The sequence below is a fragment of the Culex pipiens genome, chromosome 3 (genome assembly GCF_016801865.2).
Source record: "Culex pipiens pallens isolate TS chromosome 3, TS_CPP_V2, whole genome shotgun sequence".
Lineage (NCBI taxonomy): Eukaryota > Metazoa > Arthropoda > Insecta > Diptera > Culicidae > Culex > Culex pipiens.
In genome coordinates, this window is record NC_068939.1 from 104,366,863 (window position 1) to 104,394,589 (window position 27,727).

Genomic DNA, 27,727 nt, shown 5'->3' on the forward strand with positions numbered 1-27,727 from the left:
TAACACCTGCGATGTACCACCAAGTTGCACCAAAAATCAAGAGGCAGTGGGAACTCTGTCTTACTCTGTGGCCTGTGGTGACAGATTTTTTCGGTTGATTTTCTTTTAGTTAAAAGACCGGCCGGAAAGAAAAAATATCGTCCGAAACATACTACGCAGAAACAACTACCCGGAGTGCTTCATTTAGTAAGTACAGAGAAAGAATGGATTTTTTTTCAATTTTCCCATATAACTCGATTCCACCCTAATGGGCCAACAATCGCAAAAGATCAGACCAAGCACGAACCGACTAAAACTTATACATCATATCTATTGATTTGTCCAAAGACCTTTGTTTTACTGCAATCTTTTACCCTGAATATATTTTTTAAGGGATGCGACGCGGAAAATCATGAATTTCTTTTAAAGCAAGCAAAGATTGAAGTTCTGTATTTTTTTCACATCAGATGTATTCTCAACCATAAATGTACATCATTGACATACACACAGACACTTAAGCCGACGACTTGGCGGCGGCAGCGGCAGCCGCAGCCTGGGCCTTCTCCTCGCGGATGCGGTCCTTCTTGAGCACACCGTAGTAGGCCTTCTTGTCGGCCGGGGTCTGGAAGCGACCATGGCCCATCTTCGACGAGGTGTCGATGAACTTGAGCTTGATCTGTTCCAGCGAGGCGCGCTTGGTGTGCGTCAGCAGCGACTTGCGCAGCGTGATGATGCGGCGCTTGGCTCCGATGCAGCAGCCCTTGATCATCAGGAAGTCCTGATTGATCTCACCGTAGAAGGGGAAGCCTCCCATCGGCGTGATGGTCTTGTCCGTCAGATCGTACTCGGTCGCGGCGCTGTTCTTGACGACCTGTGTGAAATGGAAGGGGAAAGGGACTCGGTTTAGTTAAGGGGCTCTCTGTCGCGCAGGTTGGCTTTTGGGAGATTGAACTTTGTGCATCAGTCCTATCATTATGTACACACGATTTTTCGTCGAAATGTAGTATATTAAATTGATGTCGGCTACAAAAGGTTTCATCATAAAAGCACAAAATGAGATAATTTAAGATTGTGAAGGATTTTTACCTTGCCATCCTTGGTATGGATGCCAGCTCCGATGCGGTAGATCTTCTTGTTGATCTCGGTACGGTGATGGTAACCCTTCTGACCGGCACGGGCGACGGTGAACGCCACACGGGACGGATGCCAGGCACCGATACAAGCGACCTTACGCAGACCCTTGTGCGTCTTGCGGGGCAGCTTCTTGGTGTGCCAACGGCTGGTCACACCCTTGAAACCCTTACCCTTGGTGACGGCAACGCAATCGACCATCTCGTCCTGTCCGAACACATCGGCCACCGGCACGGGCTTCTCCAGGTGCTCCTTGACCCAGTTGACCTTATCCTCGATGGTTCCACCGTTCAGCTGGATCTCGATGATGTGGGCCTTCTTCTGACCTTGCTTGATCAGACGGATCTATTCGAGGAGGAAACAAAGGAAGGAAATTAGAAAATGATCAAGAGCCTCAAGTGGCTTGAAATCTGAATTTCGAGTGGAAAGAAATGTGGCTGGTATGGTTTATCTACGCGGTCACAGCCCAGGGGCTACGCGAAAGATCAGGAATATACCGTCCATCGCCTCCCGAAGGGCAATTTACTCTTCGACATTGAGGAACAGCCGTGCATTGAGCGGCAGGGCCGGCCCCCGGTATTTTAGACGGAACCGTCGCCCAGGGGGCAACAGTTCCGCCAAGGTGATGTCGAGTTAAGTATAGAGTCAACAAGTCGTTTGTCTTACCTGCGAGTGCGCGATGACGCGGATGAACTTGCAGTAGCGGATCATCTTCTTGAAGTTGTCCTCGATCGACTTCTTGCCCAGATCGTCGGTCCACTTCTTGGAGGCCTTGGTGAAAGCCTTCTTCTTGCTCACGTGCCTTTATCGAACGGAAGAACGGAACGGAAACGTGGTCTTTGAAAAAACTAACCAGAGAAAGGCCCTCTTCGAGTGCGAGCGGAGAACCGTTTTCTCTCGTCATGGTCACCAGATATTTCCCAGCGAAATGTTGGCTCACATGACCCATTGGAGCTCTCTTACAACGATCGAAGAGCTTTTGTGGGAACTTATTAGTACGAGTTTAATGGGTTTTGAATGCAGCAAGACTTGCAATGACTGAATCAGAAGGAAAGCAGCAGTGAAAGTGTTTCAAACATGGTGTTTTAGACATCTTGCAAAGCAAGAAGATCTTCATCACTTTAAGTCTCGTGAACAAATGTGCGAGGCACGAAATGCCACAAACAACTCCAGAAACATACCAGTTCTTGTAGAAACGGCGACGGCACTCCTCGGACAGATGCTGGGCCCAAACGTTGCACAGAGCACGTGGTCCGAACGGAGTCTCGATGTAGCCAACGGCACCGACGATCACGATCGGAGGCGTTTCCAGGATGGTAACAGCCTCGACGACCTCCTTCTTGTTGATCTCTGTGAAAAGGAAATCACTATTAGTCAACTATTCTCTAATTAATTAAACCAGCTAATTAATTTTACTCGTTTGTCAGACAGCCCTAGTTCTAAACTGGTTTGTAATCATGGTTAATCAGAAATAACCGTAAACAAAAATTGATCATCACGTTGAGAGTGCCAGCCAATCCCAGCAACCCGGTAAAACATAACCTCAACCACAAAGCAACCCACGCTAAACTCACTTGATCCGGGACGATCGGCCTCGCGCACGATGTGGGTCATACCGGCCTTGTAGGCCAGGTACGCCGTCAGATGGACCGGCTTGGTGGGGTCATCCTTGGGGAAAGCCTTTATGCGGCCCTGGTGGCGCGAGGCGCGCTTCTTGGGGTAGAACGCCATCGAGCCATGGCGGGGAGCGGAGAACTTGCGGTGAGACTGTGGAAGGGAAGGGAAAGAAAAAGTTAGGTTATGTTTGACGATGAGCACATTTTGGAGGAAAAAACGAGGAAAACTCTTGATAAAATTACTTTTTGTATTGATTTATACCGGAAATACCAATAAGCTACATTATAAATGTATACAAAAGAACAAATCATGAACTAAAACCGAGAAATTGACAAAAGATCAAAACCGCGTGGCATTTTTCTACATGACAAACTCCGAAAGCTTTAAACACTATTGAAACGACTAGAAACTAACGATAACTTTACCGAAAAAAGTTTGCCCAACACTTTGAATTCCGTACACTAACACTTGAAACAATTACAAAGTCCACGTTGTTGAAAAACTAAATTACTCACCATTTTGTCTTCGTACACGTCCGACTTCCTCGACGTACAGATACGGAAAAGAAGGACGTTTGGCGTTTCGCTTGAAGGAAGCTTTGCGTCGAATGGTTTCGCTCAAATTTGACAGCTCAGTTCGGGACCGGGAGCCCGGTACGCAGCGTCGCTACAACTTCGAAGCGTGGAAAAGAAGGTGTGCTATACGCTTCGGTCGATATTCATAATTTTATATTTTTGAATATTTCTGTCAGAAAATTATTGTGGATTTAGCTCGTAGCTGGATTTTCTGGCATCTTCTCACGGTCATTGGAAACGATCGTGGATAGACCTAGGGGTTCCCAGTTGGAGTGAAAAAACTCAATTTATAGGAAAAATATGGATTAAAATTTTGCTTTTTTATCACTTCTCCGACATCAGGAATAATTGTTTGAACATGCTCGCAATTTTTTTATTCGGTCGGAAAAATATTCTTTTTCTTGAAAAAACTTTCATTTTTAATCACATGATCACCTCTAATTCTGGCTCGATGCCGCCATCATGCGACCGCGTGCTCCGTTTGTTTGTCAACAAAGCTGCAGCTGGATGGTGAGACGAAGTGAGGGGGGAAGAGATTTTGACATTTTTATGCCCGCATCTGGCCCGCCGCCTATTTCGTCGGTCACTGAGCCGCCGGTCGTTTCCAGTGACCGAGTCCAGCTAGGTACTGATAGTACAATAACTTCCCTGTAAAAAGTTTGACAGTTCTCAATCTGAGCAATCAGCCAACGAAATCGGGTGTCTTCTAAAACGACCGACCAGTAAACCTACTAAGTTCGCATGCGTCGATGATAACATCTCAGTCGATCTATTAATCGACATATTAAATTGGCCTTAGTTGGGCATGCACGGAAACACACCAAATTGGTCAAAGAATCGGTCAATGTCACTTTTAAGAAAAATAGCGAAGTTTGTTGTTTCAAAGTGAAATTTAAATGCTTGAAGGTGGTGAACCAAAGTTTGGAGGTAGCGGTGCCAGCAGAAGACCCGGCGCTTCATTTGACAGTCGTTGTTTTTTTCTTGATCTTTTGAGGTGAGTTTTACTATGAAATATCCAATAAATTTTGATTACAGAACATTTGGAACTTTGTCCGGAAGTTCTAAAAAATAAACAATAATTTCCAGTTCGTAATTTTATTTGTAGGTGACTGAACTAGCTGCCGAAATGTTGTAGGTATGTAATCCATTTCTTTTTAGCAGTTAATTCATCAGCCAGTTTCATTAGGATGCAGGTTCCCGGATTTCTCCAGGGAAAGTGATTTTAATCTACCTACAAATCGGCCAACTTCGTATGGTCGAGTTGGCTGATTGCGAATACCGATTAGTCGGCTTACGTCTGGGTTAAATTTCCATAAGCGTATGTTGCAACATTGACCGATTAGTCGGCTATTTCATCAGTCGATTCATCCGACTAAACCCGATTATATTTTAGGAACAAAAGGGTATTTTTTCTACAGGGTTCGAACAGGAAGGTGCTGTGTCTTATCCCTCGCCTAGACCAGACCAAAATCCAAGATAAAGCGTTTCGAATCGGTTTCCAAAGATCTTGAAACGCGACTTCCGAAAGGGTATATACGAAAAAGATTGAGATTAAATTTTGTTCCGGCCAGCAAAACAAATGGTACATTCACTGACACGAAATTTTAATCCAACAAACGATCTTTTTAAAGCGGGATAGAGTTATCTACGTGCGCATGTATTGCGTGGTTGTACACGAAGGGTTTTTGGGTTAAAATTTGTACCCGCCAGCAAAAACAAATGGTAAGCTAGTGTGCGTGAGATCGGGCTCAGATAGCTCTACACGCACTTCGGAAGGAACCGGTCAAGACTAGGGTCAAGAACAATTTCAAATGGGCAGCAGTGGCAGTGAAAGCAAGCCAGAGAGGGCGAAGAAAAGCCCTAAGAAATCGCACTTTTCGAAGTGTCATGATGAACTTCACAGTAACTGCATAGAAGGTTTAACTCCATGTTGCGGATTTGAGGGAGCCAATACACTACCGCAAACAAACTCGTACTTTTTCGAATTGTACAGTTTGCCAAACTCGCAAACTTGTTTGCGGAAAACTCGCAAACCAGGCAAAATATATGCAGGCTGACGTTTGTACAAACAAACAAAGCAGGCAAACTGTCAAAAAGTGCGAGTTTGTTTGTTTGCCGTAGTGTATTAACTCCTTCCCAGATACGAGATTTTCTTACAGAAAAGGTTCTGTAAGAATCCTGCTAGAATGATTCTGTCAGAATTCTGTAAGAATTTTGCAAGAATTTTCTAGTAGAAAAATACTGCTCACTGCAATCAGCTGGTGTTTTACCGGTACAAATCATGTTGCAACAAGATTAATTTTCGCACGTTTTTTTTTTCAGTTTCGACCATTTGAACAAGATGGACGTGTTTTTTTCGCGAATAAAAAACCTGCACTCTTCAAATTGCCAGGGATATTATGCTGCTTAAGAAGTGGCCACACCGGATGTCCATCCTAGAAGGTCGATCTCAACGGACACACCATCGCAGTTAACATCACTCCCACAATTCCGGCATACTTTGCGAAAAGATTTAGGCATGATGAAACTTAACCAAATTTTCCGCTCTTTGCAGGCATGTCTCTGCAGTTTTGGCGACATCCAGACCTCGGATCTGGAATTCGGATTCTCCCATCGGCATCATTGGCTACGAAATCGTCTACTAAAAATCTCAACCTGGACTACTCGGACAATATAGAAAGCAGAGTGTGCTACCGAAGAATGAACAGCCGCCTCCATGGTGTATTAAAAAGTTATGTGACCGTTAGTGTGACCGGCATTAATGTGGAAAATTACTTGTAATGAACAGAGAAATAAATTTTGCTCGAAATGAAATTTTATTTAGCTCAAATTTATTCCACAATAAAATTCCGACAAAATTCTAGCAGGATTCTAGCAGAAAAATTTGCCGTCTAATTCTAGCAAAATTCTTACAGAATTCTAGCAGGATGGCCTGTCAGAATAGTTCTAGCAAAATTCTAGCAGGGTTCTAACAAAACCGGTTGCTTTCACCGGATTCTGCTAGAACCGGTTATTGCATTTGAGCTAGATTTATCTGAGAATTCTTGCAAAGATCTGGCAAGATGATGGCAGCGTTCTAGTAAGAATAATTTTGCTCCTTAGAATTGGGTCCTAAAATGAAGCTTAGATTGCTGATATTATTGTTTACAGCGATAAAGCTTATTTTTCTGAGTACAATGACCCTTTGTACGACCACAATGAGTTTAAAATGGATTTTTAAATCAATTGGGTACTAAAGCCCTATGTCAAATTTTATGTACAACGATAAAAAACACGTTTAAAAACCATTTATAATCACTTTTTTCATTTTAATGCAAAAAAAATATTGACAAGACAACATTTTTTCGATGGATCAACTATGGTCCCCTTGGAACGAGCTGTCAAGTAGGAACTTTTCTGTCAAGAAGGACCGCGAGGTTAATTTTTCCAAATTGATTTAAAAATCCATTTTAAACTCTTTGTGGTCGTACAAAGGGTCATTGTACTCTGAAAAATAAGCTTTATCGCTGTAAACAATAATATCAGCAATCTAAGCTTCATTTTAGGACCCAATTTTGAAAAATTAACCTCGCGGTCCTTCTTGACAGAAAAGCTCCTACTTGACAGCATATTCCAAGGGGACCATAGTTGATCCATCGAAAAAATGTTGTCTTGTCAATTTTTTTTTTGCATTAAAATGAAAAAAAGTGATCAGAAATGGTTTTTAATCGTGTTTTTTACCGTTGTACATAAAAATTGACACAGGGCTTTAGTACCCAATTCTGTAAGAATCCTGCGAGAACGCCGTGACTGGGATTAATTGGGTCCTAAAATGAAGCTTAGATTGCTGATACACGCAGAAAAATGTTTTGTAGAATCAGCCTGTACGAGGTTTGAATCAACAAAATTTTTGTTGAATATAATCAACGCCGATTTTGCGTTGAAACAAACCTTGATTTTCTCAATTCCACAAAAGTCTTTTGTTGTTTTGAAAAAGCTGCTTTGACGTTTAGCGTTGATTCAACAAAAATCATGATTTTCAAATCAACAAAACGTTTTGTTGATTCAAACATGCCTTATTTTTCTGCGTGTATTATTGTTTATATCGATAAAGCTTATTTTTCTGGGTACAATGACCCTTTCTACGACCACAAAGAGTCTAAAATGGATTTTTAAATCAATTTGGAAAAATTAACCTCGCGGTCCTTCTTGACAGAAAAGTTCCTACTTGACAGCTCGTTCCAAGGGGACCATGGTTGATCCACAGACAAACAGACGTGACTCTCCATACAAATTATTTTTGAAATCCATCGTCCTTAATCAACCCTACCAAACCACGGCGACGCCAGCGCTGCCTGGTGAGCTGATGCCGAAGCGCAGCCCAAACATACCAATACAAATCCATTACTGTCATGTGTCATGTCAGTGTATGAGTGAGACAATCAAGCCTTAACGATTGTAAACATCAACAGCTGACCGACATAATTTTGTTGATGCTGATCGTCAGTACCCGATGCAAAAAATAAAAATCAACGTCGAAGATGACGGTGAATCAGTTCCGTTTCCAATGGCAGAACCTCATGAGCCAAATCATGCGGCAGCAACGACGCACTACAACCGCAACGATAGAGATCAAACCACTGGTCCTCCCCGTTGCTTCCAAGTTCTGTCGAAGATTCCTCCTCTCCCAGGTTTGGAAACATCCGCGGGGAACGTGTCCACGGCGCAGTTAAGTTGCGCCAAACAACAAAAGCAAGGCCAAAAAAAGCTGCCCTTAAATTTATATCGAAACAGAACCACAGAAACTGAACTGTGGAAAAAAATTGAGTGGCGCAACATCGCCAAAAGGCCAAAAGGACGACCAGCAGCAGCAATCTGAGCAGCAGTCCACGAAGGATAAGCAGGTTGCTCCGAATAAGGCATTCTAGTCAGAAATTTACTAACACATTCAAAGTATGTTTACATTACAGCTGGACGTTTGTTTGCATCAGGTTTCCTATCTCTTTCTAGCAAAAGTTTTTTGTCCGGCGACTTCTAGCTGGATTTTTTGACTGATAGCTCGATATGTCAGACAACATACTTCGCAGGGCTGTGACAGCTCGAGCTCGATGATTGTTTGCATCAGGACACCGTGACGAGAAGTTCTTAATTTTTGGGTTAAATTATATTTTTTTCACTGGGCCTAGAAAGCCTTATGAGATGACTCCTCCGCAGTAGCGGGCGCTTAGCAGCGGCCTCGACATCGGCAGGCAGTTGAACAGGCCTACCGGGTTAATATTGGGGCAAGAAGCTATGGCCAAGGCTGCCCCAACCTTTTCCTGCAAAGCCTGGATTGTGATTCACCGTTAGATTTCCTGAATTCCATAAATTTTTGTGTTCTCATTTGCTGCCTCGCACGTGCTCACGCTCAACTTAAAAACAAAAACAAGCATCACACACACTGAGAAAAGACGGGTGAGCTGTCACGACAGCAGCGCCATCAGCGCCGGGTGAGTGGATGCCGAAACAAAATTGCATTTGAAATAACCGTTTTTGAAGGTCGATGGTCCGACACTCGAGTGTCCCGTCTGCTTGTCTGTGGTTGATCTATCGAAAAAAAGTTGTCTCGTCAATATATTTTTTTGCATTAAAATGAAAAAAAGTGATCAGAAATGGTTTTTAATCGTGTTTTTTACCGTTGTTCATAAAAATTGACATAGGGCTTTAGTACCCAATTCGACGGTAACATTTCAAAAGGCATCATGTACATTTTGACACTTTCTGGGTTATTGCATATTCTAAAAGTACTCCTAATAAGCTACCTCTCCACCAAAAATGAGCAAAAGTTACTTCAGTAAAGTCTGTTTAATCATGATTTTAAATAAAGTAACATAAACAAAATCTCTGCCATCAGCAGTCTCTGTTTATATAGCCCTGTCAACCTGTCAAACAAAAGACTACATGAACCTCGTGACGAAAAAAAAGCAACATGAACAAAGCGCCATGTACATTCGGCGAAGAAAAACGAATCATAACAAAGCGTCCCCCTTAATGACAGCAGGGTGATATAGACGTTGGTGATTTCAAAAGGAGTTATGTTTGTTTTTCTAAAATAAAACGACGGAAATAATGTTTTATTGAATTTGGATGATCAAGTATCAATGAAAGCAACGTTTTTCATCGTTTGTTATTATTAGAACATCTTATTTTGCTTTTATATTAAAATGGGAATTGAAAATGGATGCTCAACATTCAAAAGCGTTTTTCTCAAAACGCATGGTTTGTACATGATGCTTTTTGAAATGTTGGCGTCGAATTGGTGTAAGTGCGCGGGGTCTCTGAAGAAGGTGTGCCTCAATTACTATTTACTCAGTTTTGTCCTTCGATTGTTCTGAATTGTACCCAATTTTGTATTCTATTCCTGTAAACTGGTTTAAAATTAGACCCAGACGACAGTTCTCTATTTACTTTGGCAGCAAACTCAAAATAGTCAACAGGGCAGTAGATTTTCTACATTTCGTGGACAAAATTAGACTTTTTTGAAAAGCTCGGAAGTTGTATTTATAAAATTTTTGGCAAAGTTCAGTTAACAATGTCTGAAAATGTTTGTAAAGTGTGTCTGGTGGAGTATGCTCCGCTGTACTTGGATATATTTGCTGAGAGCAATGTAGAGAAAAATATATCTACCATCATATCAAAATATTTGTGGTTCGAGGTAAAGCAAACTCCTTTAAAAAAATAAAACTAATTTGTAATTTATAATTTTGAATTATAAAGGTTACACCTTCAAACGAACAACAATCAATTTGCGACGAATGCTGGAACTCACTGTACAAATTTCACCAATTTTACGAAAAGGTGGAGCAAGTCCATTACTGCACCAAGGATGAAATTGGCAAGCTTGAGTTACTGGACAATGATCCGTTCGGCGCTTCCGAAGATCACTTTGGCGATGAGTCCAGCGACGAGGATCGCACGGAGTTATTTGAGTTGGTTAAAACGGATCCGGTTGCTGTCGCGGGTGAAAAAGAAACTCTTTTGACGCAGGACGCACTGGAAGAAACGAAGGCAACAAGAAGATCAACCAGGATTAGGAAAGGAAAAGTTTCTGGGAAGGAAGCGACCGTTTCTTCAAGAATTACTAGGCGAAGTAATGCTAAAATCGAATACAAGACTGAAAGTCCTTCGTCCGAAGAGGATGCAAGTGACCGATCGGAATGTGAGGAAGCGGTCAAGATTGAGGGCTCTGAGAGGAAGCGGAAACATTCTGCAAGCGACGATGAAGACATTGAAGATTCTAACAGTGACGAGGAGGTGGCACCGAAGTCTGGAAGAGCAAAGCGTAAGAAAGATCCAAAGTTGTTTGCGCATATTGATGAATTTATATGCTATTTGTGCCCGGAAAGGGTTGAATTTGATAGATTCTATCATGCCACGGTCCATTATAAAAAGTTCCATAACGAACCGGCTTATATCAAGTGTAAGATATGCGACAAACGATGTTACACGCCCGGGAACTTTATCAGCCATTTGGAGGTCCATGAAGATCCGGACAAGTACAGATGCCAGATTTGTGGCAAGCAGAACGATCAGCAAGTTGCACTGGCCAAACATATGCGCATCCATCGGCCGGAATTGGAGGAAAAGTTGCCTCTTCGGTGCAGTTTGTGTCCGCGTAGATTCGCAACGGAACAGAAGCGCGACAGGCACGAGCTGGCCCACGATCGAAAGCCGGCGGAGAAAACGGCTCGGATTGTCGGCCGAGACGAGGAACTGTTGGAGTTTTACAAACGGTTTGGGTGTGAAATCTGCGATGTAAGTCGGTTGACGGACCCGAGCGTTCCGGAAGCGGACTTTGACAACATGCAGGATTTGAAGAGGCACATGCGAGATGAGCACAATGACAAGGGATATCTAAAGTGTCACCTGTGCGAGAAAAAGTGCAACATCCGGTCAATGCTGGTTATCCACATGGACTTTCATCTCAATCCGGAAAAGTATCGGTATGTAGTTGGTAGAGAGTGTATGGCGTTTGATGAAAATTAGTTGAAATTTCTTTTTTAGATGCGATGTGTGCGGAAACATCTTCCAGAACCTTCCGAAGCACAAGGAAGGCGCCCACGCAGCACCTGGCGAAGCTACGTTCTGTTGCGAGCACTGTGGAAAGGCTCTGACGAGCGAAAAAAGTTTGAAATCCCACGTGGAACGGAAACACGCGGTGAAGGACGTGCTCTGCGACATTTGTAACAAACCGTAAGAACTTTTCGAATCGCGCTGAATCCTTCTTGATACAAACTTTCACTGCTTTCCAGATTCAGCAAAAGCACGCTGGAAGCGCACAAACGCGTCGTCCACACGCTTCCATCGCTCATGTGCACAAAATGTCCGAAAATGTTCCGCAGCAATTTTGCGCTGAACCGACACCTGGACGAGCACGAGGACAAGGTCAAGGAACGGGTCAAGTGCAGCATCTGTGGAGTCACCTTCAAACACAAGTACATCCTGACCAAACACATCGATTCGGTTCACACAACCGAGGCTCCGGTAGCTTGCGATGTTTGCGGTATTTATTTAAAGATCAATCACGTTCAAAAGCTGACATGAAATTCGTTTCAACAGGTAAAATGTTCAAATCGAAGCATCATTTATGGAGCCACAAATCGGACACGTGCAACACTCGACGCTTTGATTGCACCATCTGTGGACGTGTGTTTAAGGTTTGTGACGAGCTGACTTTGTTTTTTATTTAAACTTTAAAGTCGGATCTTAATTTTTACAGGTCAAAGTCCGCCTAAACGAGCACATGACAACCCACACGGGAAAATCTCTGTATCAGTGTACGTTCTGTCCGCTGACGTTCAGCTTTCAATCGATTCTCTACACGCACCGCAAAAAGGCCCACTACGAGCAGTGGCTGGAGCTGCAGCAGCAGCGAGAAGAGGGCATCAAGTTTAAGGTGCTTGAGGCGCCGTCTTAAGTTATGGTTGGCAATAGGTTTTTCGAGTACTATTTTTTTTTTAACTTTATACAAAGAATTTTAACTCAACAGGACTAAAAGAAACTCCAAGTTTAAGTCGGATTGGACTGGCAATGAATACGGAGATGAGTTAGTCGTATCCGTTTCATCCAGGTAGGCGGGTCAGACTTCGCTCTCAAAATTGTCATTCTGTCTCTAGCAACAACAACAATACACTGAAAGAAACCAACATAGCAAACTCAAGTGTTTTTTCACGTGAGAGTCTCCAAAAATTCACACCATAAGGTCACGTGCTTTTCCTTTGACCCGCACATGCTGTGCATGTCATATGGATATGAAAATCATTTAACACCAGCTGATCATTAACGAAAAACCTTCACTCTTATTTCGTATGCTTTTCATTTCAGATTAAAATGAATTTCACATCGATTTGCCCCATTCGCCATTTCCTTTGATTTTGAAGTGAAAAACACGTTAGATTCAAATGTTTTGCTTTTTAAATGCGTGTGGCAAAAAAACTCGCCACGGACGAGGCTGGTGAAGAATTTTCTTTTCGAATAAAAATAATCTTTTAGCCGAGCTTTTAGCCAACTAGTTTACTTAGGTCTCTTTTAATATTTAGGCGCGGTGGTAGGTAAAATCAAGAGAAATAGTAAAGTTGTTTAAAAATAATTCAAATTATTTCTTTTTTGTTTCAGAAGATTAGGTTCCGACCAGAGGTTTCCTTCGAAATCTGCTTCTGATTCGAAGCTGTTAATCCGTACAAAAGTTTACAAGCGGTGCCGGTGCCGGTGAGATTCATCACGGATATCAAGGGCGGGCTAGTGATCGGATAGCTGTAGGATCGTGAAGTGCTTGACCGTTCTGTTGCACTTTTTTTGCGGCCAGTTTGCACCCGTTCCCGAACCATCTGACCTTGACGATTCTCCGGCAGGGCGTATTCTTGAGTGCCTCGATGCACGAACTTCACAACGCCGTTGGAACCTGGTCAACATTCATCAACGCAGCGGAGCATTGGAAGTGAAGTGAATTTGTGAATTATGTGATTTAAATGTATAAAAAAAGTTTTTATGTATATAAATAAAACTTTTTTATCATTAACCCCGTGTAATTTTTTTTTTAAATAAGAAAACTCCTCACGTCGTTTTGAACACCTGATAACCATTGGAAAACCATTCAATTTAGACTACAAAATCATTTAACATTAGTGAGAAAATCATTGCGAATTCATAAGCGTTGTCACATGAAGTAAACGTGTTTTGCTTTTGAATTTTACCGTGTCGCGCGATGAGAATTTTCGAAGTGATTTGCACATGACATTCACATGCCAAATCGTATGGGGCAGATTCACGTGTTAAACATGTGATATTGCTGTGTGCTTTTCTTTCAGTGTAGTCGCGAAAAACTCTAGCTTATTTTTGTATCTGGTCTTTCGCTAGGTACATGCTATGCTGCCCGACCTGGACGATGCCGCCAAGGTGCGACACCTGCTGAGCAAGCTGGGTACGCCGTCACACAATCGTTACGTAAATTACATCCTTCTCACGCTGCCGACGCACCACCTGTTCATTTCATTTCATTTCAAAGCCGCGTACGACTAGATCGATCGCGGAGAGCTAAAGAAGATCATGTACGAGACCGGCTTGAAATCAACGATGTCCGACCCGATCGAATCGCGCAAGGGACTGCGACAAGGCGACGGTATCTCCGGCCTCTGTTTCAACATTGGGCTTGAAGGCGTTATGAGGTGGGCGGGCTTCAACATGCGGGGCACGATTATCAACCGGCCCAACAAGTTAATCTGCTATGCCGACGACATGGTCATTCTCGTAAGAACGTTCGAGGAGGTGGCTACGAGGTACACCGATTTGAAGCGGGAAGCGGAGATGGTTGGATTCGAGGTTTTCGAACGGCGAGCGCGAAGGACGATCTTTGACGGCGTACGTGCATGAGAACAATGTAAGGCGGAGAAGGATAAACCACGAGCTGGCAAGCGAGCATTCGGAAAGTTGGCTCACATTTACAACGAACACATTGGCCGTGATATAACATGTGCAAGAAATATTCACCTTTCGTGCTCGTATCCCTATAAAATTGCATGACTACATCAGTTCATCATCCCGAAAGACCGAGTCGGCGTACTCCTCCGGCTGAAATTCGTCCTCCAGGCGCTCCTCCATGAAATCTTCTTCGATCAAATCGTCCAGCTGACTAGTGGCGTGCACCTCCGCGCTGGGAACGTTCGCGGCAGGCTGCTTTTGCGCGGTCTTCTTACGGTGGACCGCATCGACGTGTTGCTGCAAGAAAGATCGTCGTCGTGATAAACTTGTTTCATCAGCGTTGATTGAGCTAACCTTAATCTCGGACGAATGCATCATTTTGCCGCAAACTGTACACGGAACGATCGGGTCGTCTTCGGTGCAGGACGATTCGTGGTGCTTTTCCAGCGCGATCCGAAACACCTGCTTGCCACACAGCTCACAGGCGATCTGGATGGAGTCGTGTTCTTGGGCCACGTGGGCTTTGTACGACGCTGCGCTTACCCTGTGGAATCAAATCAAACGATCAAATTGCGTTTGCGTTAACTGATCAAAACTTACAAACTGCTGCAGTGGGGGCACTCGGTCATGTTTTCGCCGGTTAGCTGAGTTCCGTGAAACTCTCTTTTGTGATTGTTCAACTGTTGAATTTGCCCAAACTCTTTGTTACACTCTCGGCAGGTGTGCTTCTGGTGGGTTTCTCGATGATTCTCCAGTTGAGCCGCAGTGGCGAAACTCACCGGACAGAGGGCGCATTTGTACCCGTTGCTGGCCTGCTGTTTCGCGATCAGTTCCTTCAGTCGTTCCCGTTCTTCGTCGTGCTGTCGCTGGTGGCATTCGCGATCGTTTATGTGAACTCTGCAAGGGGATGAGAATTGTGTTGAAGGAATAACATTTGGTCCATTCTAAAACGGAAATAGCCTTACGCTCGATTGCACCGCTTGCACGATTCGAAGCTTTCGTCAAACACAACCCGGGCGGCAACTCGGGACCGAACGCCACCGCCTTTTATCACGTCGTTGTGCGTTTTGATGTGCTCTCGCATCTCGTCCGGAGTAAAACTAGAAAAAAATCATTATACAAATGCGTTGACTAAATTCACTGACCAACTTGTACTTACAACTGGGCACAAATGTAGCAAGAATATTTCTCTTGGGAAATGCTGGGAGCCGCTGTAGTAATCGGAGTCTTGCTCGGTGCCACAACGGTTGGGTTGACGACTTGAGCAGGCTTAGACGGCACGCACGTTTTCCGATGCGTGGCGTATCCTTCCGGAGTGAAGCTGAAAGATGGCGTTGCTAATTTCGTATTGGGATGAGACTAGCGGTTACATACCTGGTTTTGCAAAGCTTGCAGTTAATTTTCACCTTGTGCTGCGCGTACAGATGCTTGTTCAAAAGTTCCTTACCAACCAACGTTGCCTTGCATATGTTGCACGTAAACGTGTCCGGCGCGCACACCGTAAACAGAGTTTCGGCCCTCTTTATCGTAGCAGCTGGCGCCGGTTTTGCGCTCGGCACAGGGATGATGTTTTTGATTTTCCGCGTTACGGCACCGTCTTGGATCTTCAGGATGGACACGTGAAACGAGTGGAAGTCGGTGATGTGTTTGCAGCACTTTTTACAAATCAGTTCTGACTTCACGCAAAGTTTCTGGAAAAAAATCCAACATTATCATCGAGTTCAAGACCAGTGAGAATTGTACCAACATCTTTGAAGAACTCATCGAGGGCCACCTGATCGACTGGGGTCAAAGGTTTGAGGGCGGCATTGCCCAGGCAGAGAATACACTTGAATCCGACGTTAATCTGCGGCTTGCGTTGAGTTGGCGGAGGTCGTTTTACTGCGACCACCTTTTGCTGCTTCGGTTGAACCATCCTGACGTCCTCGTCGCTAGAAATGGCATCTTCAACGCGCGCTGCGTAACTTTCAGAGTCTTCCGAAGCCAACGCGGCAATGTTCTGCAAATCGAAATGAGCTAAAAAGTAGAGCATTCGCAGTAACGTTTATTTGGCCATGTCGAATCGTGATCTTACCAATGTGATCAGTAAATTTCACCGATCGCGACAGTCCCCGAGTCGGAATCCAATCAATATTTTCCACATCGGTCAGTTCGGCCATTTGTCCTAAAAGTGATAATCATTAGGAAGATTGACTCGTTTCAAAACCCCCAAAAATCCTAACCGCTTCTAAAGTGTTTGCCGCAAATTTTCAGCGTATGAATGTCGTACCGATTCCACAAATCCGGCTGCTGGATGATCTGAATCCACGTAAGCAGCCGCCTCTCGGACAGGACACGCCGCGTGTAACTGGTCGTGTCGAGGGCCGGGAAGTCAAACAACGGCACCGTCAGATTTTGCTTTTCGTTGCTGCTCGAGCAGGAAGTTATGCAGCAAATCTAAAATAATAAAAGAAAATCAATTCTTGCATTTCTCAATGACAAAGCTAAACCCGCGAACCTGCTTGCCAAACGTGTGCCATTTTTCGTAATATTGCTGCATCCGGTGCTGAACCTGAACCGGGTCATCTTGAACCCTTGGATTGAGCTTCAGCCAGGGCACCCAATCGGGATTGTCCTGGTCCTCGAGGTGGGCCGGTTCCTTCAGGAAGAAATGCTCGCTGCAAACGCGCCCATTCTGGTTTGGCCGGGATGCGTCAATCTTCAATGCCGCCTTCCAGCGGTTCGCTCGGATCGTGCACAGCTTCTGCTTCTTGGACATCGGAATGTCGAAGAAGACGGTTTGGCCGTCTGTGTAGCATCCCAGCGCACACGAAGGCATCACGTTCGAGATCTCAACGGAACAACGGGCAAAGTCTGAAATAAAACCGGAAACGGGAAGATATTCTACTTTTTGAAGCTGAAGTAAAATAATATTTTGGCGAGTACACGTTAATCGAACTTATCAAAGCACTATTTTTACACACTTACAGATAGTACTCAACGTTGAGGAGTGTTTACCCAAAAAGAATCTTGGTTAGATTTAACAAGAGTAACTATTCAAAAGGATGCAACCAACCAACTCGAACTTCTACAAAAACCTGACCATGTCTCGGACCATGTTAATTGGTAGTAAAACTGACTGCGTTAATCAGTCAATCCAAGCACGGAATGTTTTTAGCAAAATACGTCAGTGCGTGTTCTCAATGTAACCTTACAATATGGTAGCAACTACCCATGATTTGTAGTGTTCAGTGTAGAATTTTCAACACGCAGAATTGGGTCCTAAAATTCAGATTAGATTACTGATATTATTGTTTACAGCGATAAAGCTTATTTTTCTGAGTACAATGACCCTTTGTACGACCATAAAGAGTTTAAAATGGATTTTTAAATCAATTTTGAAAAATTAACCTCGCGGTCCTTCTTGACAGAAAAGCTCCTACTTGACAGCTTGTTCCGAGGGGACCATAGTTGATCCATCGAAAAAATGTTGTCTTGTCAAAAAAAAAAAATGCATTAAAATGAAAAAAAAAGTGATCAGAAATGGTTTTTAATCGTGTTTTTTACCGTTGTACATAAAAATTGACATAGGGCTTTAGTACCCAATTGAACGTCAAAATGTAGCTGTCACGCGTAGAAAAAAAAGCACATTTGAGTCAACAAAACGTTTTGTTGATTTGAACTCAAGAATTTAGTTGAATCAACGCTAAACGTCAGGCAACTTTTGTTTGAACAAAGCATTTTGTGGAATTGAAGAAACCAAGGGTTGCTTCTACGCAAAATGTTGTAGATTATTTTTAACAACTAAAAAAAACAAACAAACAGTGTCCAGGCCTAATTCCAGGCCGAATGCCATTAGTGTGTGTGAACTATTTCGTGCTTGCTATTTCATTAGGACACATAACTGTTTTTAGACAAGAGTGTGTCCCTTTCACACCTAATGTAAACTGTCATTCGAGTGAAAGGGATGCACTATTGTTTAAAAAACTGATGTGCCCTTTTGAAATGTCAGGCTCCATTTTTTTTGTTTTATCAACTTATGAACTTATTCTATAGGCTTATACGCATCTCCCAACACACCAATTTCTCATTACTGAATTCAGTTAAATTTACTGAAATCTGCACTACTGAAATTTTCAGTAAACGAAAACTTGCTGAAATTTCAGAAAACTTTGACAGCTCCATACAAATTTTAACTGATGTTCAGCGAAAAACTAACTGAAAATGTCAGCAGTGCAGTTTTCAGTAAATATTAACTGAAATCGAACACCATAATTTGCAGTGAAGAATGGGGGTCAATCAAAGCGATAAGCGGTATACGCACTTGGTAAGGAACCGGTCAAGGAAAATTTCAAATGGGCAGCATCGGCAGCGAAAGCAAACAAGAGTGTGAAGAAAAGCCCCAAGACATCGTTCCCTCTCCTTTGTTCTGCTGTTCGTATAAAGCTATTTCTTGTCATCTTTTCTTGGGAGGTGCGTATTGGCCTTTTAACTGTAATTACCTGGACCAGTTTGTTCTGAACAGCCTATCCGTTCAACTTTAGCGTTTGACTTCTTCTGTTGTAACCGTTCTATCTTCGGTTGAGCAAGCAATTCCTCGCCTTCGATTTGTATGGGAACAGCACCATCGATTAGAATAAACTTTCGCTGATCTGACAGTTCTTAAAAAAATAATATGGTTAATCAAAGGCAGCTTAAAAAAGGTATGTTACGTGACTCACTGATTGGATGAAAATCTTCAATGTTGAAATGCTTACTGCAAATTTTAGCAGTAGTCGACGGTATTTTCTCTAATCTGAGGGCGTCGAGCCAATACTGAAATCGCGCGGGGTCCTTTTTCCGATCAGGGAACAGGTGAAAAGAAATTCCGGGCTCTCGCTTCTGTAGACAAGACGGAACTACACACCGCAAATAGTTACCGTAGTCTCGTTTCTCCATGTTTGTTTAGAGACGTGATTTTCGTGTTTAAGGGCAAAAAAACACACAACAGATTTAACTTGTTTTAGCTTTCTGTTTACAAAAGCCAACCAAATTGAATTTAATTCAATTATTGTGCTAATTTTCCTCTGTTTTTTCTCCGTGTTATTAACTCCGTGACTTAAACATCTGCCGATTGGTCCACAATAGAGTTATAAATTATTAGCGTGTATCGCACAGGTCAGTCGTAAATATTTACTTTTTTTTAGTTTATGATGATACTCAACGAAATGGATTGAAGATAAATGTTAATGTTTGAACTATTCACTAAATTAGTAAATTTATAACGCGTTGCTTCGAAATCTTTTGTTAATTAAGGAGATTTTCACAAATAAAACTTCGTTCGCTTCAGAAATCCAAACAGTGACGTTATGAGGTTTGCGTTACACTGTAAAACCCAAGTACACAGATTTCGGCAAAAATATACACACTAAAAGGGCGTAGATTAACTGAAGCAGTATTTTTCCGCGTAGATCATGCACACACTTTTACGCATAATTTGACGTTTTCGATTATCAATAAGTTTGTGTCATTCAATCCATTCAATGCAAAAAATTGTTTACAAGAACTGCTTCAGTTCTGTATCTTATCATTTTAAAGGAAATAAATTAGTAAGTTTGTTATTTTGACTAATTTCTGTGCAATGGAGGATCACGTAAACCAAATCTTGGATAAAGTGTAAAGCGTAGCTTTTTTGTTGCAAGAATTGAAATTTTAGTTTGTGATTTCTTTTTCTAGAATGGCAAACCCCGCACATGTCGGATGTCTTCTGGCGAATAATCAAGGGCTCTGTATCGGAGGTAGGTTCACACAATTACTAAACTAACTCAGCTCTCAAACCAAACGGAAACAAATTTGCAGCACGAGGAAAGGCATCGGATAAGTCCGCCGGGATCATTGTGGCCATATCAGAACAAGCTGCAAAGCTGGATCCAAACTGTAATGCCCCAGTGGTATCATTGGAGGCTGGGGACAAGTAAGAAAATCAAATTAAGGCTTGTGAATCGTGTGCATTAGTTTTTTTTTTGCATTTCAGGGTTTGCATAATTCACAAAAATGGTTTGACAGGAGCTGTATACAAACAAAAATAGATTTCAGAATGTCTTTTTTTTATGTACTATGTTATAAATTAATAAACAATATCAGTTCAAAGTCGCATAAGAAAATAAAGCTTATTTTGTTTATGAATATCAATGTGAAAAAAGTCTAAAATTAAAACTCAAATCGCCAACATTTCAAAAGACAAAATTTCAAATAGGGCCATGTAGGGGAAATATACCCTTTTAAATCAAACACCTATCTTCGCCATATGGAAGGTTTGATGCTCGTTTAAAACTCCAAAAACACTATTTAGACCATAAACTTACCTGACCAGAAACAGCAAGCCAATTATGCCGTTAACTGGCCAAAAAGATCAAATTAAATGCCCTTTCGATCAAAATTTATATTTAGCCGCTTAATGAATATCTTCAAAATCAACTTTCAACTTTCGCTTACTTTTTCACAGCGCTTTCGATACAAAACTGCTCCCAGCTTTCGACAACATGTTCTTTTGCACATTAGTTAGATTGAAAAATATTAATAATTTCGAGAAAAATTAGAATCCTGCGCTCCAATTAATCGCCGCAGAAAGATATCGTCGCAATGGGAAAGTCCTGGAAAACCTAGAGATGACAGGAAAGTAGGCTTAGACAAATTTTTAAAATAATTGTTGACTGTCAATCTGAGATGATCGTAGGGACTTTTTCTACTGGCTGATGATTGCTGGTTGGTTTTGGCTGCGGTTGTCTGGTTTCCGGTGGCGGAATCTACGGTTCTGAGACCTTTCGGGCGGCTTTATGGAACCGGGTACCGGGTCGGATGGACGCACAGCGGGCATTGTTGGCTCCGTAGGGCAGGTTTCCCCATCGTTGCAGAACTTGGTGCCCTCTCATACGCTAATCCGGGCATGCTTAGAGGGGACACTTACTGACGGTTAAGGTCCGCGGCTTGAGAGATGTCGGCCTTGATTTTGATGACGCTAAATGGCGAAAGACAATGGGTTAATGTGGGAAAATGATCAAAAATTTACCGAAACATTGTTCTACCAAAGAGTGCTTCTCTCTGGTTCCACGTAAACCATCAAAAGCTATGTTTAAGTATCAGAAAACAGAATCTGATGAAAAATCACCGCACAGACCGGTGGCCAGGATACGGTCCACCGAAAGGTCCAGATTTGTCAAGAATTTTGACTTCATTTTTATATCTAGAATAGCAAAAATAAATCCATGAGATTGGAACATCGGAACCGGTGCCACGGTCTTCGGTGGCTACATCCGGAACCTTATCTAAGAAACAGAGTTAACTCGTCGGTTAACTAGCTATGCGACGTATAAAACTTGTTGATTTTGAATGAAGAGTGTCTTTAGTGTATAAGTTCGGCTCCTGGCCGGTTCCCATATTCCCCGGTGGTCACATTCGGAATCCGTTTTTGGCAAACAAAAAAATAACAAAGTCTCAACCACATCCCTCTAACTGCGTTTCATGATAAAAAGAACGCTGTTGTGAAGTAGCCTCTAGATGGAAACACAATTTCATATCAAGCATGATCCCTGCAATAGAAGGAAAAAGTTATATTTTTAATTTTAAATATTTATTATTTCCATTAAAAACGCTCATCATATTTGAAAAAAAATATCAGAACGAAAAAATAGCATAAACAGTTGAGCTGAACTGACAGCGATGTAAAGTGAAAATCAAAACGATTGCTGCGATTAATTGAAAAACTTCTTGCGCTCCTATATTTGAGACCCCCTCAAGATAATCACCAAAACTGATTATTTCTCAATACGCGCAATAATCCCGAAACATGTAAATAATAAGCAAGCGCCATCAAAAAACGAAGCGAAATTTCGTCACAAATGGCAGCACTAAGCAGACCCAAAAAAAGAGCTGGAAGAAAAAATAAATAAGCTGGTCAGGTTAGAATACTCTTCTAGAGTTTTTCTTGAAAAGGTCCTATAAACTATTGTCTTTCACATCCTCGGGCTGAACTGATCTTGGTCAGATTAGCCTTATTCAATCCGTTTTGGGGTCTAGTAAGATCCTGTTGAAAACTATTCAGTGTAGTGAAGTATTTGAAATGTTATGCTATGAAACAGATTTTAGTAGATGCAAAAAAGGGTGATTAATTGCATAACCTTTGGCATAACCTCAGAAGGCCGCACTGAAAGCCCGACCATGGTAGTTTTAAGAACATTTGCTAAAAATGCTGCTTATTAAATTAACTGTGGCTTTTTGGTAAAAGTAAACGCAAATATGGTAAAATGTACCATACTTCCACATAATTGCATGGTAGCAATTACGAAATCATTATCATTCTCTCCATATTGGAGGGTTAAAATTACCATACCGCTCTCGACATAGTAAAACTGACTGCGTTTATCAGTCAATCCAAGCACGGAATGTTTTTAGCAAAAATACGTCGGTGCGTGTTCTCAATTTAACCCGACAATATGGTAGCAACTACCACGGTTGGGTTTTCAGTGCGTGTTTACGCTCGAGATTCACGCCAGATGCGGTTGCCGCATTGCTCCAAATGAGAGTCTGCATGTTTTCTGGAAAAGTTTGTAGGGGGAGAGGGGGTAATATGCACCCCCTAAGGGAAAACTGTGATTTCTCAACCATCACAACATTACTGTGGAAGAATTTTGTTCGATGTTCTAAAACAACCATTATTCTTCGTCATCCATGTGTAAAAAGTCTTTAAAAACCTCAAAATTGTTCGAAAATATCAAATTTTTTAAAACATTTTTGATTCATTTCAAATAACCATGCGGGGCAATATGCACCACAACATTGGGGCAAAATGCACTACAACAACGGGGCAAAATGCACCACAACATGGGGCAAAATGCACCGGGTAAAGCAGTTTTCACTAGTCACCACTAGATGACACCGCTGTTTACAAAGGAGCTTCACAGCGGTGCATTTTGCCCCGGCCACGCTTTTTGCAGAAAATTAAATTAAAAATGCATTTTTTGATGTTTTTGGACTCATCTATCTACAGAATAGTGAAGATTATGGCAAAAATTATATACCTCAACACTTACAATAACAATAAATGCTTTTTATATTGTCCAAAAATCATAATGAAAGTTCAATGAAAATTAGATGAAAACACAGCTGTTTTTATACTAAGATGCTTAATTTTTTCCAGCATGGTTTAGCAATGTTAAGCTTCCAATTTCTATGATTTTTTTCCCGAAAAATTCTTCCAAATACCGAGAAAAGCAGGGGGTGCATTTTGCCCCGGGGGTGGCTATTACCCCCTCTCCCCCTACCAGGTATAGAGGAGAAAATCGTGACGTCAGAAATGAACTCAAATCACTCAAAGTTCATTTTGTGAGTGACTTTAACAGTTCGGCCTAGTTTGACAGCTACTTTGTCATGCCGCGTGTCTTTTACGGGAATATATACCCATGGCTTTCTACCTAAGGTACTCGCGATTGAGTGTGTAGTAGTGCGGTTGTCAAAATCGTTATCTCTGACTCTCTCACTCCACTGACACTGACATTGTTTATGTTTTGGTTTTCCTGGCACGGTCCATTGTTCGTTTGTTATTGTTTTGGTTTTAGTGGCACGGAGCCATGCACTCACACTAATGCAAAGCAAGATCGCGAGTACCTATGATATACAGCCTTGATATATACCAGCCTCGAAACGACGCGCCGCACTTTCGGCAAATGCGCGCTGTCAAATCCCATACTGCGCGTTTTGTTTTTGTTTATCTTCTTCTTTAAATTGCATGGCATTGTTGCCGGGTATGTTTTTTATTGCACCAAAAGTGTAAAAAATCGCTGGCAACAATGTCTGCGGCACATTCTGAAATGCCGCGCGGCGTGTACCTTTGAAAGAAACGGACAATACCTTCTTTTGACAGTTCTCGTGCTCTGATTGGTACTTATATGTAAAAATAAGTTTGTGAATAGAGGAGAAAAGCAACTCGCGACAAAATTTTGAGGCTAGGAATTTTGACGGGTATGATTTTCATAAAGTATAAGGCTTTCTAGGCCCAGTGAAAAAAATATAATTTAACTCAAAAATGACGAACTCCTCGTCACAGTGTCCTGATGCAAACAATGATCGAGCTGTAGCTGTCACAGCCCTGCGAAGTATGTTGGCTGACATATCGGGCGGTCAGTAAAAAAAAACCAGCTAGAAGTCGCCTGTCAAAAAACTTTTGCTAGAAAGAGATAGGAAACCTGATGCAAACAAACGTCCAGCTGTAATGTAAACATACTTTGAATGTGTTGGTAAATTTCTGACTAGAAAGCCTTATTCGCCTCCTTTTCTCTCCCACAGAAAACTTAGGACAATGTAGCTCCTTTATAGAGAACCTGAAATGAACTCAAATCACTCAAAGTTCATTTTGTGAGTGACTAACATTTTGGCCTAGTTTGACAGCTACCTCGTTCCCAGGTTTTCTGTGGGAGAGAAAAGGAGGCGAATACTTTATGAAAATCATACCTGTCAAAATTCCTAGCCTCAAAATTTTGTCGCGAGTTGCTTTTCTCCTCTATTTTGAGTGTATGAAAAGGTGCAAAAACGACGAAAACAAGGTACATTTTTCAGTCACAGTGTACAGGGTAAAAATCGTTGTAAGTAAACAATAAAAAACCGCCAAAATCAGTAACTGATTTTTGGGATTTTTAAGTCCGATAGCTGTACCGAGATCTCTTGGATTTAGGATGGCCAGCAGCAGTGCGTATCTTTCCGACTTTGACCACGAGCCAAAGCGAGCTAAGATGGAAGCCACCAATTCCGGTACCGAGCCACAGTTTCCAGCGGAAATCTGGGAGCACATTTTTCGTTTCATTCCTGGATCGCAGCTGCTTCAGTTGCGGATGATTTGCCAACGTTGGAGTGATATTATTATGTCCAGCCCGTCGCTTATGGGCCGATTCTATGTCCAGTTCAAGCAGCCCAAGGGAGTCTTGCCCATGGAGGATGGTTACGTCCCGGAGAATTTGCCACCAAAGGCCATCAAAGTCCTGTTCCACAAGTGCGCGATCGCTGGTCTCGGTGCGGTCAAGTCCTGGTGGCCTGCCTTCGCCATGAAGCTGACGGAGTTACAAATCGGTCTCGGCCAAATCAGCGCTGAGAATTTGCTCTGGATGTTGCAGCAAGCGCCGAACCTCAAGAAACTGATCATGTTTCAAGTGCTGCTGTCCGGTTCCGGCGCCGGTTTCGGAGACACGAACGTACGCTTGAACCGACTGGAAATGTTTGCTGTTTTTCACCTTCGTTACGAGGACAAGGACCATCAAGACATTTTGGTCGGTCTTGAGCATAAGTTCCCTTCCCTGAAGGTCCTTCGACTCGACGTGGCTATTCACAAGAACGAAGCGGAAATTCTTCAGTCTGTCCGAACGCTCCAAAGCTCTCTGCAGCGCCTTCATCTGCCACGAGGAAAAAATGTCCTGGCGGAACTCGGCAAGATGAACCAGTTGCGGCTGAAGGAACTGCAACTTGATGTACGCTTTCCGCAGGATTTGGAACAGTGGACCAAGTTCTGCAAGGTGCAGCAGCAGCTTGAACAACTCACGATGACTGCCAATCAATCAGAGGTAAGATCAACCGTCCGAATATTTTTCTTATCGAATAAAATAACATCTCTGTGTTTTTTTTTTCTTTGCAGTTTCTTGTTGAGACTGGCAGAGTCTTGCGCAACCTAAAGCGCCTCTCGCTGACCCTTCACGGTGACATGGAAGTATCGTTCCTCGATGCAATGCCGGGCTTGGAGGTTCTTGAGATCACTGCGGACAGCAAGATTGATTTTCTGGCCCACAAGAGCCCCAATCTCACGCAGTTCCGTCTAAATGACGTGGAAACGGAGGATCTGTTCCAGTATCTTCAGCGTTCGCAGAAACTTGCCCAAATCTACCTGAGCGGCTGTCGCCTTGGCAAACGTGAAATCTCTGTTACCAGACATTTCCGCAGCTTGAAGGTCTTGTCCCTGGAGGATATCACTTGCGATGCCGATCTGCTGGTTTCGCTTTTCGGCCACAGCCCTCTGCTGGAGGATCTGTATCTGTCGTGGATTAAATCTCTGGAAGATGAGCACGTGCTCGTGGCCTGCAAGCGACTGCGCCGTTTGAAGAAACTGTCGCTTGTTTCCATCCGTGGCGTCACCGACGAGTCTGCCCAGTACATTCAACGTTACTGTCCAGTTCTGGAGGAATTGGAGGCAGACTTTTCGGATCAGGTTCTCGATCAGCTGGAGGCAGACAAGAAGATTCGAATCAAGCGGTGCGATTCGGACTGGTCCGGTTTCGATTCTGGCGAGGATGATTCGGAGGATTACGACGCCGAGGATGACTATGATGAGGACGAGGGCGCTGACGATGTTGATGAAAATTAATTTTGTTATTTTTCTGCTTTATTGATTGTTGTTCTCTTCTGTACATGAGAAACAAAGAATTACATAAAATACGTTTTAAACTAAGAAATACACCGGGCTCTGGCATCGCAATTCAGTACTCTTTTCTTCCATTTGTTATGCTTATTCTTAGGCGTCATTCACAAATGACGTAGCATTTTTATGAGAATTTTAGACTCAAAAAGCATGAAGAGTCGTCTACTCTGAAAAATGTTAGAATCATGTTCTGAGCAAATGTCTGTGTGGATGTGTGTAGGTTGTCACTCGATAATCTCCGGATCGGCTTCACGGATTTGGATCGTTTTGATCTCATTCGATCCGTCTTGGAGTCCCATAAGTCTCTATTTAAAAGCAGCAAGTTTAGTCAAGTACTTCAAAAGTTATGCTCAAAATACAACCTTGACTACATTTCCGAAGGTTGTAAAAAGGGTGGTTTTTGTAAGAAAACCTGTCGTGTTATATATTTTTAGATAGGCCTATCCAACGAACCCAAAACATTGAAGATCTGACAACCCTATCAAAAGTTATTAGCACTTAAGTGTTCTTTATTCACTTTTTGCAGGCCAAATTTCAGATATTGTGATAGAATTTTTGCCTTCCTCACCTTACTGAGGAAAGGCTATAAAATCACTCGAAAAATGAACTTCTCAATTATACCTCTTAGACCCACCTTCATGTATACCTATCGACTCAGAATCAAATTCTGAGCAAATGTCTGTGTGTGTGGTGGGATGTTGATCAAAAAATTGTCACTCGATTATCTCGAGACTGGCTGAACCGATTTCGTCCGTTTAGGCCTCATTCGATCCGTCCTGGGGTCCTATAAGTCGCTATTGAAAATTATAAAATTTGGTTAAGTACTTCAAAAGTTTTGCTAAAAAAGCGATTTTAACAAAAGTTCGGAAGATTGTAAAAAGGGGAAAACCCGTCATGCTATACATTTTCAGAAAGGTATTTAAAAGACCTTTCCAAAGCATCCAAGACATCGAAGATCTGACAACCCTATCAAAAGTTATAAGCACTTAAGTGTTATTTACGCACCTTTTGGAGGCCGGATCTCAGATATTTTGATGAAAACGTTGTCCGGATCTCTCATGCAACCTATCGTTGGATG

At 42.5% G+C, this 27,727-nt stretch overlaps 5 protein-coding genes across 6 annotated transcripts; 3 read left to right on the forward strand and 2 right to left on the reverse strand.

Moving 5' to 3' along the window:
- Positions 1–426: 426 nt before the first annotated feature.
- Positions 427–3,262, reverse strand: LOC120426530 (60S ribosomal protein L3). The gene is made up of 6 exons (XM_039591299.2): positions 3,243–3,262; positions 2,685–2,877; positions 2,292–2,460; positions 1,777–1,912; positions 1,066–1,455; positions 427–850 (listed from the first exon to the last, which is right to left on the reverse strand). Exons 1-6 carry the CDS (start codon positions 3,243–3,245, stop codon positions 494–496), a joined length of 1,248 nt encoding a protein of 415 aa, XP_039447233.1. The 5' UTR covers positions 3,246–3,262; the 3' UTR covers positions 427–493.
- Positions 3,263–9,748: 6,486 nt separating this feature from the next.
- Positions 9,749–12,351, forward strand: LOC120426529 (transcription factor grauzone-like). The gene is made up of 6 exons (XM_039591298.2): positions 9,749–9,975; positions 10,038–11,263; positions 11,325–11,513; positions 11,573–11,823; positions 11,880–11,977; positions 12,040–12,351. The coding sequence occupies exons 1-6, from the start codon at positions 9,853–9,855 to the stop codon at positions 12,235–12,237; spliced, it is 2,085 nt and encodes a 694-aa protein (XP_039447232.1). The 5' UTR covers positions 9,749–9,852; the 3' UTR covers positions 12,238–12,351.
- Positions 12,352–14,028: 1,677 nt separating this feature from the next.
- Positions 14,029–19,589, reverse strand: LOC120426523 (uncharacterized). Of its 2 annotated transcripts, XM_052710956.1 has the most exons (13): positions 19,393–19,589; positions 18,938–19,322; positions 18,719–18,877; positions 16,735–17,090; positions 16,460–16,673; positions 16,312–16,401; positions 15,985–16,253; positions 15,612–15,928; positions 15,397–15,558; positions 15,203–15,337; positions 14,838–15,134; positions 14,592–14,781; positions 14,029–14,534 (listed from the first exon to the last, which is right to left on the reverse strand). In XM_052710956.1, exons 2-13 carry the CDS (start codon positions 19,152–19,154, stop codon positions 14,340–14,342), a joined length of 2,601 nt encoding a protein of 866 aa, XP_052566916.1. In that variant the 5' UTR covers positions 19,155–19,322; positions 19,393–19,589; the 3' UTR covers positions 14,029–14,339. The 2 variants fall into 2 exon arrangements, with proteins under 2 accessions (XP_052566916.1, XP_039447226.1); XM_039591292.2 differs by having other exon boundaries at positions 18,938–19,589.
- Positions 19,590–19,703: 114 nt separating this feature from the next.
- On the forward strand, positions 19,704–20,362 carry LOC120426522 (ragulator complex protein LAMTOR5-like). The gene is made up of 4 exons (XM_039591291.2): positions 19,704–19,871; positions 19,932–19,993; positions 20,055–20,169; positions 20,230–20,362. The coding sequence occupies exons 1-4, from the start codon at positions 19,837–19,839 to the stop codon at positions 20,282–20,284; spliced, it is 267 nt and encodes an 88-aa protein (XP_039447225.1). The 5' UTR covers positions 19,704–19,836; the 3' UTR covers positions 20,285–20,362.
- Positions 20,363–24,831: 4,469 nt separating this feature from the next.
- LOC120426527 (uncharacterized) lies at positions 24,832–26,596 on the forward strand. Its single transcript, XM_039591296.2, has 2 exons — positions 24,832–25,801; positions 25,873–26,596. The coding sequence occupies exons 1-2, from the start codon at positions 24,923–24,925 to the stop codon at positions 26,593–26,595; spliced, it is 1,602 nt and encodes a 533-aa protein (XP_039447230.1). The 5' UTR covers positions 24,832–24,922; the 3' UTR covers position 26,596.
- Positions 26,597–27,727: the final 1,131 nt, after the last annotated feature.